This window comes from Brachyistius frenatus, unplaced genomic scaffold (genome assembly GCF_029030835.1).
Source record: "Brachyistius frenatus isolate BFR_SWC_R1_liver_20210118 unplaced genomic scaffold, ASM2903083v1 Contig_388, whole genome shotgun sequence".
In the NCBI taxonomy this organism is placed as follows: Eukaryota; Metazoa; Chordata; class Actinopteri; family Embiotocidae; genus Brachyistius; species Brachyistius frenatus.
The window spans coordinates 208,661-224,563 of NW_027210987.1; the positions used below are offsets into that span (position 1 = coordinate 208,661).

Sequence of the window (15,903 nt, forward strand, 5' to 3'; positions counted from 1 at the left end):
ACCCTCCCACAACCTCTTAACAGCCAATCACAAGCAGAGCCTCCCTCCCGCCGAACTTTGCAGGACTTTTTAAAGAGTATGATTGTCATGAAATGTGTTGGTTCTTTGACCCATTCCAGCTGTATTACTATAATATGCACTGCTGCCTGTAGGAGCCGATAGAAACTCTTCCATTAGTTCACAGACAGCTCAGGTCATGAATTCTCTTTTTCTTCAAGCAGCTGTTTTTTGTTTTTTCTTATTTTGTCCCCCTCTGGATAAAGTCTACGAGTTATTCCAATAATCGTAAGTTTTATATCAATATTTGTGAGCACAAACGCATCTCCCATCACTAAAAACGGGGAAAAAAGACCGTGTCAGCAGTTTCATGTTAAAAGGCAACACCTGCAGGCGACGTGAACATCTTTAAATGGTCTCGGAGAACACGATCGGATCAAATCTCCAGTGGGAATAAATACATTAAGGAATAAATGGGAATTGCTTAGTCGGCATCACACTTTTAATCTTTATATATATTTTTTTGCACGTTAGTCCGTCGCTGCTTTTGTGACAAAAGAGGCGATGAAACCTTGACGAAACATTTCACTACGAGCTCGTCAGAGTAAAATGATGAATAAAGAGTGACGTAAGTGAGGTAATTCCTTTTTCCTTCTGCAGGGAAATTAAAAAACAAAAAAACATTTAGTCTTTTTATTTCTGTGCCGAACTGTTGAGAAGAAATAATTGCATTCCTTTGAGTCGTAATCGTAGATTGAACGGACTAATTCCATCCCACTCGAGGGGGGTTTAGTTCTGGTTCTGGGCTGAATTCAGTGATGCAGGTTGATTTCATCCAAGATGATGTGCGCCGGTGCGCTCGGGGGGAGGGAGGAGGAGGTGGTGAGGGGGGGGGGTCTGAGCTTTGGCTCCTTATCCGAGCCTAATAGGCCAGATCAGCCTGTGAATCTGTCACCCGTCTTCTTGGATGACGGGCCCCCACCGGACGACTAATCTCCCTCGGTACCTTGGGAAACTGGGGGAAATGACCCCGGAGTCGACTAGCTGCGCTAACGAGATTTGGGAAAAGCCGGCGGCGAGCGGAGGTCACATGCCCTCTTCCCTCCGCGGTTCCCAGATGCCGGTGGACTTCCTGTCGGGCCGATCAGGTCGCCCCGCTTCACATCCCGGTCAGGCAGTTGAAAGAGACGCGGCGGCGGCGGCTCTGAGCCGAGTTCTCAACACCACACTGATCCGTGGGTTCCTCCCTCGTCACCCGTCCCAGCGGGCCGTTAACGCTCCGCCGGCCCACCTCTGTCTGCCGGCTAACGTCTCTCCCCACACGTCCTCTCAGCAGGACTCCCGTCTGTCACTTCAACTTTGACTTTAGTTTTGGAAAATATATATTTTAAATGAGTCATGTGACTGAAGTTCCCACGAGTTGGAATCAAGTTACATTTCAAGTCATGAATTTTAATGCCAATTAAACTTTGACTTAAAAAAACCCACAAAAAAAACAACAGTCTTTTGGACTTCATCTTTTTGTTTTGAAATGATTTACATGTCCAAAGATTAAGAATGATTTATGACATGAGGCTCGGAGCAGCGGGGTCGTATTCACCGTGTTCACGAGAAGAGTCCGTATGAACGGCGCCCTCTTGTGGTATCCAGGACGTTGGATCGAAGCCTGTAATGCACCCATCAGCCCACTAGAGGGCGTTTTGCCTCCGCTAAAGTAAAGTGCCTGAGGTTTGACACCAAAAAACCCACGTGGTTCGGTTCAGAAATATATCATGGTTTCAGTTGAAATATGTAGTTTTACATACGTTGCATTACAAAAAAAAATAAAAACGTACTCACGAAACGAACTCCAATACAAATGTTGAAAGTCTCCCGTGTTTGTTGCATCCAACCAACCCTCCTATCCTTGTCTCCACTTGGATTTTTATCACTTTTAATACTTCGTCACGTGACCTCCCTTCTTCGACCCCGGTCACGTATAAGCGTGTAGTTTTCACGCCCAGTCGAGGCAAAACGTGACACTGACACGTTTTTCTCTGATGAACCAACGGCTGTAAATCAACCCGTTGGTATAAAATCCAGGCTGCAGAAATCAGATGGCAAAAAACGTGGTGAATATTTTTCAGCAACACTGCAGATGCTTTGACATAGAGCACTTTCAGTGTAGTAAATGTGTTTTGCATCACCCCCCCCCTCACCCCTCCACCCTCATCCCCCACAGCTTTTCTGCGCTCTTGTAATTGCAGCTCATGCCTGTGATGACTAAGCTGTGTAAGGACCCCCATTAACGCAGCTCATCTTCCTCATTATCTCCGAGCTCGGTCCTGGTGTTGGACTCGCAGAGAATTTGCGAGATTAATTTGCTTTCTCCTCCGCTTCCCTTTTTGAATTGTAAACACGAGGGTTTGTCCACGCAAATCAACAAATTGCCGCCTGCTTGAGTCTGTCTCTTCTTGTTCTTCCTCTCAGTCACCACGCTGGCTTCGACCCGCCGGGTGAAATCCGTTACCCTCCAATTTCACCGCAGGAAATTGGTTTGTGTAGCTTTTTTCTTTTTTAAAATGAAATGAAAAGTCAGAAACTCAATTTTCACAAGTGAAATAAAATGATGTACGTTTCAGAGGACCTCAAACTGCAAACCAATTTTGTGAATGAAATTTTCCAGTTGATGTGGTCGTGCTTCTTCTGCTGGACACTTGTAGACCCTTCGGAGATGTTTACTTCTCCCTTCAGGCCGGACAAGCTGCAGCCGAGCGGCAACCAGCAGTGATGTCACCCGTTTGGTTTGTGAACGGCCGTTGTGAAGCCTCGAGTTCGGATATCGGCCGGCGCCATCATATCACAGACTGTATACAAAAGTGGAGTGCAGCTTCCGCGGTCTGAAAAATGAGGCCGATGCAGAGGAGGCTTTTTGGAGGCGACCTCTAGTGGCAGTCGGTGGTACTGCAGATTAAGGCGCCTCCGCATAGGCCTCATTTTTCAGACCCACGTCCACTTTTATATACAGTGAAAAGGCTGCAGCAGGGTGAGTTGTAGACACGATCAGGCGGGAATCCAAAGACGATGAGAGTTTTTACAGGAAGAGGGAAGACAGAGGAAGTGGCAGGAAAAATAAAGGTGTAGCGACTCCTACCGCCGATAAACAACACGGAGCAAGAACAGAGAGGCCAGATTCATTGACTATAATCCGGTTTAACATGTTTTATAACCTAAAGCATAATCAGATTGGTTTAATCGCAGCTTAGACCAGAACTGTTAAAAAACATTTTTTTCATATCCGCATTTCAAGACCACCTCGGCTTGCTTTCACTGCATGTGATGTCCAGACCGGCGGGGTGGGACACGAGAATCTGACCCCACAGAGGCCTCCTCACACCTTTCCTCCTTCTCCTCCTCCTCCTCCTCCTCCTTCTCCTCCTCCTCCTTCTCCTCCTTCTTCTCCTCCTTCTCCTCCTCCTCCTCCTCCCTCCTCCAATTCCCTGCAGTCTCGTTGCTCTCATTGTTTTTTTAACAGACAGCCTGGAGAACATTTTAAACGCGTCTCTGATGCTGCTTTTATCTGGCTTCCCCTTCAGTCATGGAGCTTTCACATTCCTGCTCCCCACATTTTCTTCTCCCTCATTTACTGACATCACCGCATTTGACAGTGAGCCAGGAAACACACACACACACACACACACACACACACACACACACACACACACACACACACACACACACACACACACACACACGTCTCTTTGTGGGTATACTCAGGATAATGAACAAAGGTGCCAACCTTGACTTTTATTCTTCATAATTAGTAAAGGAAAGTCGGCCACATTCAGCTCCGACTACGAACACCACCCTCCGTCTTTTCCTGCCTTACAAGAGTGTGCTGACCCGTGTAACTGATGGTGCTCACTCTTAAAACGTATTATTTTATTGTCAGGACATTTAGGATGAGACATCCTCTGAAAAAATGTACAGTAATATTTGTTTCGAATAAATAAAAAAAAGTAAACATAAATTATAGTGTAAACGCTTTATAAATCTCTGAGACAGATTAAATATTGGTGCACATTTCTTACTATTAATAAGCAAAACAGACAGAATATAATTCACTAATTCAGTGATTAAAAGTTTCAATTGCGGTTATTGTAGGAAATGTCACCTTTCAGGCTACAAAATGATTATTAAAAAAGTTGTTTTTACTTTTTTTCTTGTGATATACAAACTAATTTGAACAAAAAAAAATTCAGTCACAGAGTATTGATGAGCTTTTAATAGATTCATTAAAGTACGTGTGATTCCTAGATTTTCCAAAGTTGTGACTAATTTAATAATCATCATCATCATTATTATTATTATTACAAAATTTAAATAAAAAAAAGACTAACAATCAAATAGGCTGAATAAACAAATACATGCGTCATGATAAATATAAAACAGCCCACGACGCCTTCTGACCACTGCATCAAAAGTTGAAGAGTAAAAGTTTCCGAGCAGCCCCTGAAGGCAGCGGCGGCGGCACCTCCATCAGACCCACCCCTCCCCCCTCCCTCCACCCGGCTCACCTCGCTCGGTGGGCGGCTGCGGCCCTCAGAGCGCAGCGGCGCTCGCGGAGCAGCAGAGAGCTGACGGAGCGACCATCCACCTGTCCGCGTCCCGCTGTGAAAGCCTCGCGCCGGTCGGAGCGATGGAGGAGCTGGCCAGAGAGAGCATCAGCCTGCTGACTTCGGCCTCGGCCAACCCCCCGCTGCACGTGGGGCCCCGGCTCGGCTCCATGGGGGCCATTTTCATCATGCTGAAGTCCGCCCTGGGCGCCGGGCTCCTCAACTTCCCCTGGGCCTTCGAGAGAGCCGGAGGGATCCGCAGCGCGATCTCCGTGGAGCTGGTGGGCATTTATTCGTTTATTGACTTATTCTGACGTCATAAAAAAAAAAAAAAAAAAAAAAAGTCTTTCTGCTTTTCTGACTTCTGGCATCTCAAACTGCTTCTTCAAAGCTTCGTTATCAGCGTATTTATTGATATTGGGAGTTTATTTCTGAGGATATGCATCTTCTGTCCTGACAGCTGAGCTCCTCTGAGATCAGTTGGGCAGATTGTGATCTGTTCCACCTGACAGGAGAGGTCACGTTTCACTTAACCTCTCCACTTTTGGCTGCACTTTCTCCTTATCGGCCCGACTTTGTTTTTTCCTTCCACTTCTCACATCTTCTTTTTCCAGTCCGTCGCTCACACGGCTGCAGTGCAACTTTTTTTTTTGAATCCTGAGAAAAATGGAAGTGATTCTGCGAAGAGTCACCGTGAATTCCTGTTCCACTTGTTCTCCTCAGATCAAACCGGTGTTGGATGGAAAATATAAATCACGGCGTTATTCTCCGGCTGTCCCCGGCTGCCCTCCTTTTCTAACTTTGACAGTCTTTGTGGATAAATCACCAGCCAGTGAAAGATGGAAGAGGATCTGTTACTTTCTTCTCTGAAAAAAGAAAAGAAAAAAGATTGAGTTTCTGTGTCCTCTGTTTGCCTTTAATGTCGGCAGGACCATCTGCTTTCTGCCTGCTCCTCAGACGCGTCCTCCAGTTTCAAAGTTGGATTCAAATCTTGCCCTGAAACAAAGTTTTTGTCGCGCAAAAACCTTTCAAATATATTTCAGTGACGATTTTGATTTTATTTAAAGCTGCATTAATTCATTTTCGGCCACCAGGGGGCAGAAAAAAGCATTATAGCAAGATTTCAGATAATAAAACTTTTTTTTTTTTTTAAATGGGCAATGCATCAGCAAACATGCTTAGCCTGCACGAGGCGTTTAGGGAACGTCGGTAAATAGTAGCACCTACTGTTATTCTACCTGCAAGAAATTGTAGTCTGTTTGTGAGGCGTTTAGGGGACGTCTGTAAATAGTGGCATCTACTGATAGTCTAAGGGAAGTCCGTAAATTGTGTAGTCTACTGACAGTCTGTATTTGAGGCGTTTAAGCGACATCTGCAAATAGTCAAATCTCCTGGTAGTCTACAAATGAAGCATTTAAGGGACTCTGTAAATTGTATCGTGACCGTCTGTATTTGAGGCGTTTAGGGGACGTCTGTAAAATGTGACATCTACCAATTGTCTGTAAATTGATATGTGTGGGTGTGAGACGTTTAGGGAACATCTGTAAATAGTAGCATTTTCTCTTAGTCTGCATGTTTTTATTTTTTTATCTCCTCTGGGAAACTTTTTAAGTTTTTTTTTATATTATTTTTTTTTTTTTTTTTCCATTGGTGTCATTTTTCATTTGAATCCAGTAAGTATTTTTAATTTTTTTTTTATCAAGTAGACTTAACGTCCAACATTCATCCATGTGTTTCCCATCACAGCCGTTTGCTGTAATTTACATTAAGATTAATAAAAAAAAAAGTGAATTCTTGCCCAGAAACAAGTAAAAACAGAAATGTTTTTACAAATAGGCAAACAAATCTGTAATCTGAGTCCAGATGACCGATTTTCTTTGACCTTTGACCTTCCTCAGATCTCGCTCGTCTTCCTGGTCAGCGGCCTGATCATCCTGGGCTACTCGTCGTCCATCAGCGGCCAGTGCACCTACCAGGCGGTGGTGAAGGAGGTGTGCGGGCCGTCCATCGGGCAGCTGTGCGAGGTCTGCTTCGTCTTCAACCTCTTCATGATCTCCGTGGCCTTCCTGGTCATCCTGGACGACCAGCTGGAGAAGTGTGAGTCGGCATGTTTTTTTTTTTAATTTACAGAAAGGCGGAAATCTATAAACGACGGCAAAAAAAACACATTTATTACGTGTGTTTTGATTATATTTGATAGAGTTTAACGCGTCTTAATCTGCCTTCGTATAAATTGAGAGTTATGGAATAGTGTCAGGAAAACGAATTATTTTCGGTTGTAAACCGGCTGAACTTTGTAATAAAATCTGGATTGCTGGACTTTACGTCGGGTTCTCCTGAGGCCGGTTTTACAGCTGCAGTTTGCCACGTTTGCATTTTTTTTTCTTTGCCTTTTCCTGGATTCCCCGGTTTCACGTCGCATCTTTGTGCGTCCGTCAGTGAGCGACTCCTTCTACGAGGTGGTCACCGGTTTGCCGAAGTCAGAGATGCCGTACCACTTCTACACGGACCAGCGCCTCGCCCTGCTGCTGCTCTGCGTCTTCCTCATCCTGCCGCTGTCCGTCTCCAAAGAGATCAGCATCCAGAAATACATCAGGTCAGGTGTCGCACCGTGTGGTGGCAGGCTTTTAGTTTTTCATTTTTCATTTACATTGTTGTTCTTTTGACAGATAACACCGCAAGTCCTGTAAGAGAGCACGATATACATGATGCATTATACCTATAATATATATATATATATATATATATATATATACACACGCACACACATACATATAAGTCGTTTTTAAAATCTTAACACGAGTTATATCTTTGTTCATCGGATATCTTTGTTCATCGGATATCTTTGTTCATCAGATATCTTTGTTCATCAGATATCTTTGTTCATCGGATATCTTTGTTCGTCGGATATCTTTGTTCATCGGATATCTTTGTTCGTCGGATATCTTTGTTCATCGGATATCTTTGTTCATCGGATATCTTTGTTCGTCGGATATCTTTGTTCATCAGATATCTTTGTTCATCGGATGTCTTTGTTCATCGGATATCTTTGTTCATCGGATATCTTTGTTCATCAGATATCTTTGTTCATCAGATATCTTTGTTCATCGGATATCTTTGTTCATCGGATATCTTTGTTCATCGGATGTCTTTGTTCATCAGATATCTTTGTTCATCAGATATCTTTGTTCATCAGATATCTTTGTTCCAACCAGACTGAGCTGGCGGGGCAGTTTAGTGTTTCTATGTTCTGTATCTCTAGAAAGCAATAAAAACGTACGAAAAACGACCTGGTCTCTGTTGCTAGGGGTCGTTGCTAAGGGTCGGATCCCCCCCCCCTCCAGTGATAAACATTGCATACGCGACATTATCTTCTACTGAATGGTATTATTACACTGAGAGTTACAGTGTCGACTTATAACTGTGTGACCTTCGGTGCGTTTGATTTGAAACCAGATGTTGATGAACGACCGTCTCCCCGTGACCTCATCCATCGTGCTTGACCTTGAGGGAGAGGAGGGGAGGGCGGGGAGACGGAGGGGGGAGAAAGGGGGGAGTCGGGGTTTGGGTTCATCTGTTTCATCCATTTCACTTTAACTTTAAATGTCCCAGCGTCTGTCTCGATGTCCGTCTGAAGCCGGCGTTTTGTCTCCTTCGTCCTCCCTGCAGCGTCCTGGGAACTCTGGCCGCGACCTACCTGACCGTCGCCATCATCATCAGATACCACAGCACGCCGTCGGCTCTGGTCCACGACACGCCTCTCTACAGCAGCGGGTACGTACGTGTGTGTGTGTGTGTGTGTGTGTGTGTGTGTGTGTGTGTGTGTGTGTGTGTGTGTGTGTGTGTGTGTGTGTGTGTGTGTGTGTGTGTGTGTGTGTGTGTGTGTGTGAGGGACAAACGATGGGACCCTGGGCTCCAAATAATCTATTTGCTCCACTGGTCACAAAACGTGAAGTCAGACTTGGACTTGAGATAAGCTGTCTCCGCTGGTTGAGTTATCGTTGCCGTGGTGAACTCGCTCGTGTTCAGCCGTGCAGTTTGTTTTATTTTTTTTTACAAACCGTTTTGTAGAAAATGTCGGTTGTGTTGTTTTTAGTGGACCGGTTCGCCAAACATTTACGCTTTTCGGTTCAGGTACGTTTACTTTTTTTTTTTTTTTAAATTCTGGCTAATAAGGAACATAAAGTTTCTTTATTGTCAAATCTTAATAAAGAAAAAAACTGATGACGTAATTGTGTTATTTCTGTTTGCTGCTGATAAAAAGACATTTTTCTATTGGTGTTGCCTGAGTTTGAGTCTGAATCCGCTTCACTGTGAACACAAGCTTTTGCCGTCTGTTGTTTGCACGACTGACGAATCTTATTTTCACAGCTCGGCGGTTACAAAATAGGATTTTAATGCAGCTTTTTTTTTTTTTTTTTTTTCGGAACAGCTTCGGTCTTCTAGGTCGTCTTTTCTGTCTCGTTAATTCTTTTTTAAACCAGAGCATGTGCCCGTTATTGAGGTTGCTTCCAGGTAAACGCGGCTTTCATAAAGTGTCCTCCATAAATCTGCGGTGAATCCGGGCCACCGGGCCGGAGGCGCCGTCTTCTCCTTGAACCCTCCGGCGTCGCCTTTTTCAGACGCTGCGCTCCGATCATCGACTTTCACCAGCTGATGGATGAATTCTGTAGTGAAGCGTCTCTAAATCTACTTCTTCTTCTTCTTCTTTTTCTTCCTCCCCCTCTTCTTCTTCTTCTTCCTCTTCTTCTTCTTCTTCTTCCTCTTCTTCTTCTTCTTCCTCTTCTTCTTCTTCTTCTTCTTCCTCCCCCTCTTCTTCTTCCTCTTCTTCTTCTTCTTCTTCTTCCTCCCCCTCTTCTTCCTCCCCCTCTTCTTCTTCTTCTTCTTCTTCTTCTTCTTCTTCCTTCCCCTCTTCTTCTTCTTCCTCTTCTTCTTCTTCTTCTTCTTCTTCTTCTTCTTCTTCTTCTTCTTCCTCCCCCTTTCTTCTTCTTCTTCTTCTTCTTTTTCTTCTTCTTCCTTCCCCTCTTTTTCTTCCTCCCTCCTCCTCCTCCTCGTCGTCTTCTTCTCCTCGTGGTGTTTTGTTAACCGTCAGAAAACTGACTGTCCTCCTGTCTGGTGTGCAGGATGAGTTCCTGGGCCTCCATGTTCAGCGTCATCCCGACCATCTGCTTCGCTTTCCAAGTGAGTGCAACTATTTGAAATGTTGTCCTTTTTTTCTTGTTTTTTCCACGTACGACCGAGCGAGACTTGGTTAACGCGTTTTCTTGCGTTGTGAAGTTGCTGCTGTCCGCAGACGAGGAATTATCTACGTGATTTGACCTTGAAGCTGCAGCGCGACTTTAGATTCAAACCGTTGCTAAACAAGTTGATTAAACCTTTTTGCTGCCGTTTAAGTCTCTCTGTATTATTTTTATATTTTTTTGCGGCCAAAAAGAAACGTAGACATTTCTTTCAATAAGCAACAAGTCAACTTCAACTGACTAACAGGAAGATATTTTAAATCCTCTAATCTGTTCGGTGATGAATCAGAAGGTATTTAGTATATAAGTACTCTCTAAAAAGTGAAGCGCACCTTTCAAACAGGCGACTGACGGATCATGACATCATCTGACGACTCCCATCACTTGACATTTTTCCCCCTCCGGCCCTCATTCGCTCAATCTGAAGAGCGTAACAGAAGGCGTCGACAAAATGTTAAATCAAGAAGTTCACCCGAATCACAGCTTGTGTTTTTCATTCTTAGACATAGTTTGGGTTTCAGGATTTGCTTCTAAAACAATTTGAGGTAAAACAGGAAACACGTCTTTCCATAAAAAGAAAGCGACAGATGCTGCTTTTAGTTTTTTTTCCTCCGCTGACTTTGTTTAACCGGCGGAGTTGAAGGTCAGCGGCGCCGGATCTCGCTGAGCTCGGCGGGGAAGCGAGCTTTTTCATATTTAATCGCAGGGTAGAAAAAAAACATCATTGTGTCAATCTGAAGCAGGGCAGACTGATGTGTCACTTCCTAGGTTGCCAAGGCAACTCCTCCCCCCCACCCCCCAACAAACCCTCCAAAGGCAGATCTGGCGAGATCTAATAAAAAAGAGGGGAAAGTGCAAAAAAAAAGAAAAAGAAAAGGGGATTGATGCATGTCCTCTCGAACACACACACACACACACACACACACACACACACACACACACACACACACACACACACACACACACACACACACACACACACACACACACACACACGCTGCCTCGGGGGAGTGATTGCAGTGTGAAGGGTGCTGAAAGGAAAGCTGACAAGACCCTGAAAGGAGAGGAGGGGGCGGGAGAGGGGAAACGAGATTTTTTTTTTTTTTTTTTGAAACGGTTCAATGGCAGCCGGGATCAAGTGGGGACAACATCCTGAAATCTGCGATGGTTTAACTCCGAGCTCCGTTCATTCAATTCCTGAGGCCCCTCGGTTCATCCCACCGGCTGATAATAACGCCTTTGGAATCCTCGATGGGGGAAAAAAAAAAAATAAATCCAATGTTTGGCTTTAGTTTCTGTCTCTGGTGTTTGTTGCAGTGCCACGAGGCGTCCATCGCCATCTACAGCAGCATGGAGAACCAGCGCCTCTCCCACTGGGTCCTCATCTCCGTGGTGTCCATGTTGTGCTGCCTCGTCATTTACTCCCTCACAGGTCCGTCCATTTCCTCCGGCTGCCCGTCCATCTCACCTCACAGTTTACCTGCTTTTTAAAAAAAATTTTTTTTTACTATTACTACTATTTCATTTTTAGCTCCAGTTATTTATGAATGCAAATCATTCAACAATAAAATTACCAAAATATCTCTGTGGAAAACGTCATCAGAGTCCATAAAAAAAAAAAAAAAAAAAAAAAAAAAGGCCAGGCTAATAATTCCCACAGAGCTTGAGATTTAAGAAAGAATTTATTTGACCTCCAAAACATGTACGGAAATGTGGAGAAATTCACTGAAGTCTTTACTTTATTCGATGAAGATTATTATACAGAAATTCCACATTACAAATCTTTGATTATGTTTTGAATTACACGAGTTTTAGGGACACAGCTCCACTGTTAAAAAAAAAAAAAAAAAAGGAAAGGTGTGTCTCTGTTTCAGGGGTTTATGGGTACCTGACGTTCGGAAACAACGTGAAGGCCGACATTTTGATGTCCTACAGGGCCAACGACGTCCTGATGCTCATCGCCAGGCTGCTGTTCGCCGTCTCCATCATCACCGTCTTTCCCATCATCCTGCTGCTGGGCAGGTGAGCCGCGATCCGCTTCCATCTTCTTCATTCTTCTCACTTTAACTGAAACCATTCGCAGTCATCTGAGATGTGAAGTTTTCCCACGGTGGTTTCATGGCAAAGGTTCCCGAACACCAGTGTTTGTTTCAAATCTGCCGTTCTGCACCGACCGGAAATAACCTCCACCCGCCGAAATATCTGCAGCTTTATTTATTTGACCCAGAAATCAACGTGTTTTCTGTTTGAACACGCTCAATAAACACTCTGATTCTTCTGTCCGGCAGCAGTTGGTGGAAAAATAAACACTTTTTTGTGTTCAGGAACATCTGCAAGCTTCCTCAGACGCTTTTAGTTTGAAAATTCTTTACGTCGGTAGGCCCCGCCCCCTTTCCTCTACATAGCCAAGACTAGTGTCTGATGTTTCACGCTTCTTTTTTTGGACTCCTTTGAGTGCATCATCCTGGAAAACAACGGAAAGAGTTGTAACCTTTGGGAATGCGTGTCAAACTAACTTCTGCTCATCAGGTCGGTGATCATGGACCCCCTGCTGAGCTGGGCGGCGGCGGCGGCAGCGACCCGAGGACGAAGCGGGCTTCGAAAGCCGGGGCCGCTACATCGTGACGGTCCTGTGGATATCCGTGACGCTGCTCATCGCCGTGTTCGTGCCCGACATCAGCAAAGTCATCGGTGTCATCGGAGGGATCAGCGCCTTCTTCATCTTCATCTTCCCAGGTAGCGCCCTCGTCACCACCCGCCAAATGTAAATCACCAAAATGTTGCCGACGTCCCCGCTAACGCCGGCGTCCGTGTTTGAACAGGACTCTGTCTGATGTTTGCCATGCAGTCTGAGCCCGTATCCTGGAAGACCAGGTGAGGGGAAAAAAAAAAATCATTTAAATGTTAATGTAATGCAAATAAACGTCCCGGTGACGACTCAGTGAAGAGACAAAGAACGAAGCGAGTTGCAGAAGTGAAGTGAAACTTCCTCCGTTTGTCTGAATATTCATGTCAATAGTAATAATAAATACATGAAATAAGTCATTAAAACAAAACATGTAAATTAAAATAAACGTTAAAATCCAAACAACACAATGATCATATAAAACAACCATAAAACAGATGACATTAATAAAAAAAAGTTACAGTTCCATGTTTTAAAAAAGAGGTTTAAAAGTTGTTATAAGTTGACCATTTTAATTTAAAAGCTCCGTTTTCAGTGAAACACATGAACAACAAGAAAAGGGTTTAACTTTTTTTATTCAGCGAACAACCCAAAAGTTTATAAAAGTGTTCGTAGCTCTGGGCTCTGAAAAATGAGGCGGAAGCAATTTTAAGCTGCAATACCAGCGAGTGCCACTAGAGGTCGGCTCCAAAAAGCCTCCGGCTCCATAGACTCCCATTCAACTTCTCTCATCAAATCCAAAGTGAATAAAATGTGTCCATCAGTTATCTCGGTGTTGTTAGCTAAAGTCACTCCTTCTTATTAGTTTTCTGGAGGTCCATCTGAAAATAATCCCTCATTCATTAGAAAAGAAGATTCAAGAAGACCTGTTTTTGGGGGTGTGTCTGTTTGATTGACAGGCCTGGGGTGCAGTCAGGTTACAGCTACCGGCGGGCGGGTGACGTAGAATCGACTGAAACACCATCAGTAAAGAATATTTCAATCTGTGTGGCAAACGGCTTCAAATAAAGGATCATTTATTTTACGGGTCAGAACATGAATTCAGACCCGTTAATGTGTCTTCAAAATCGAAGGCCTGCCTCCATCGTTGTCCCTCAGCGTCTCACCTTCACCTCTCCTCCCCCAGAGTGGTCCTCACGGCGTGGGGGGCCGTGACCCTCATCTGCGGCACCTTCATCTTCGGCCAGAGCAGCACCCTCGCCGTCATGGAGATGCTCGGAAGGATCTGACTCCTCGCTGATTCGGTGTTTTTTGTGTGGGTTTTTTTTTTTGTTTTTTTTTTTTTACAGAGACAGTAGCGACTGAATCCTCCCTCCCCCTTCCCTCCCTCCCTCTTTCCTTCCCTCCCTCCCGCCATCTTTAAGGGATGTTACTTTCAGATGGCTTGGCTGCTTCTAGTTTCTGTCTGACATCACACTGACGTCCTCAGGTTTTTTTTCCTGCAGTTTTGTCGATCTTCATCGGTTCACGTCCTGCGTTTCATTTCTTGGTGTACGTTAACCAAACATTAAAGCTCACTGCTATTTTTAAGATGTTATTTATCTATTTTTATTCATTTTAATTGGTAACCAAGGCTACCTGCAACCCTTCCTTTACATGGCACACTGATAGTCCCGCAGAGAGAGTTTCTGTTGTTTCGACTTTATTTTTAGAATATTATCATATAAAGACACAGAAAAAGCAGAAAGAGTGAAAAAAAACCGCGTTGGTAAAATTAATAAAACTTCTATTAAACCTTTAAAAGTGATTTCAAACAGACGTTTTGATGTACGACTCTGACGCTGGTAAATAATAACAAACCAAACGTCTCTGACTGGAGAAGCTATCAGGATAAAATTCATGTTAATCTGTGTGATGAATGAAGGAAATTATTCTGCTGCAACATCTGTGATGACACCAGCGATAATAATTCAAATCCCTGATGGGAAATTTGATTAATTTCCAGTGGGACGCTCAGAGCGGAGTTACGCTTTCTGAGTCGCGCTTCAGCGAGATGAGGATGTTCTTTTTTGAGAGTAAAACCAAAAATATGAAATTGTTAACTTGAAAGACAAACGTGGTGCCAGTATACCAGGGAAGCGTCATGCTCTCCTTTTTATGCTAAAGCTCTTTGATAATTTACCCCGTTTGCATGTTTCCACTGGAGGATGTCACGAGAAAAAGACCCGACTGAATATTTCCAGGACTGGTTTGTTTTCTACTGCGGAGCCGTAAAGTGCTGAGCGGACAAAGATAACGAGGAGGAGGAGAATTTGATGTTTCTGTAAATAGGTAATCTATTTTGTATGTTTTAAAGAAGAAAAAAAAAAGGTTCATTCTTAAATTTGGATGAGTTAGATGTCAAAAGTAGTCGTATTAAAAGTCAATATTAGGAGAAGGAAAAGATAACTGAATAAAATCATTTTTATATGAAATCCTGTGAATCTGTTTCGCAAGCGCTGTGTCTTAACCGTTAACACCTTTACTTGCAAGAATGATACGATTTAATGGCAAAAAAATTTTTGGTGGACATATTCTATTGACTTTTTTTCCACTTTATGGATAACATACTATAGTTTGACTTATTTTCCGATTTTCTTTAGACAACATTTTATAGTATTAATTTTTTGTGACATTTTAGACGACATGCTATAGTGTGACTTCTTTTTTTTATCATATTTTGGACAACATGCTATAGTGTGACTTTTATCATATTTTAGACATGTTATAGTATGACTTTTTTTTATCATATTTTAGACGACATGCTATAGTATGACTTTTTTTTTAATCATATTTTAGACAACATGCTATAGTATGACTTTTTTATCATATTTTAGACAACATGCTATAGTATGACTTTTTTATCATATTTTAGACGACATGCTATAGTATGACTTTTTTATCATATTTTAGATGACATGCTATAGTATGACTTTTTTTATCATATTTTGGACGACATGCTATAGTATGACTTTTTTATCATATTTTAGATGACATGCTATAGTATGACTTTTTTTATCATATTTTAGACAACATGCTATAGTATGACTTTTTTTTTATCATATTTTAGACGACATGTTATAGTATGACTTTTTTTTATCATATTTTAGACGACATGCTATAGTATGACTTTTTTATCATATTTTGGACGACATGCTATAGTATGACTTTTTTTTAATCATATTTTAGACGACATGCTATGGTATGACTTTTTTTTTATAATATTTTAGACGACATGCTATAGTATGACTTTTTTATAATATTTTAGACGACATGCTATAGTATGACTTTTTTATCATATTTTTTACGACATGCTATAGTATGACTTTTTTATCATATTTTAGACGACATGCTATAGTATGACTTTTTTATAATATTTTAGACGACATGCTATAGTATGACTTTT

The 15,903-nt window shown here is 42.8% G+C and overlaps 1 protein-coding gene across 1 annotated transcript; it reads left to right on the top strand.

Moving 5' to 3' along the window:
• The first annotated feature begins 4,675 nt into the window (after positions 1 to 4,675).
• On the top strand, positions 4,676 to 13,766 carry slc38a8a (solute carrier family 38 member 8a). Its single transcript, XM_069724658.1, is given in 11 exon segments — positions 4,676 to 4,873; positions 6,491 to 6,689; positions 7,032 to 7,188; positions 8,262 to 8,366; positions 9,716 to 9,773; positions 11,150 to 11,264; positions 11,707 to 11,854; positions 12,362 to 12,389; positions 12,391 to 12,568; positions 12,655 to 12,706; positions 13,645 to 13,766. Coding segments are annotated over 11 exon segments (1,341 nt in total). The 3' UTR covers positions 13,748 to 13,766.
• The last annotated feature ends 2,137 nt before the right edge of the window (positions 13,767 to 15,903 follow it).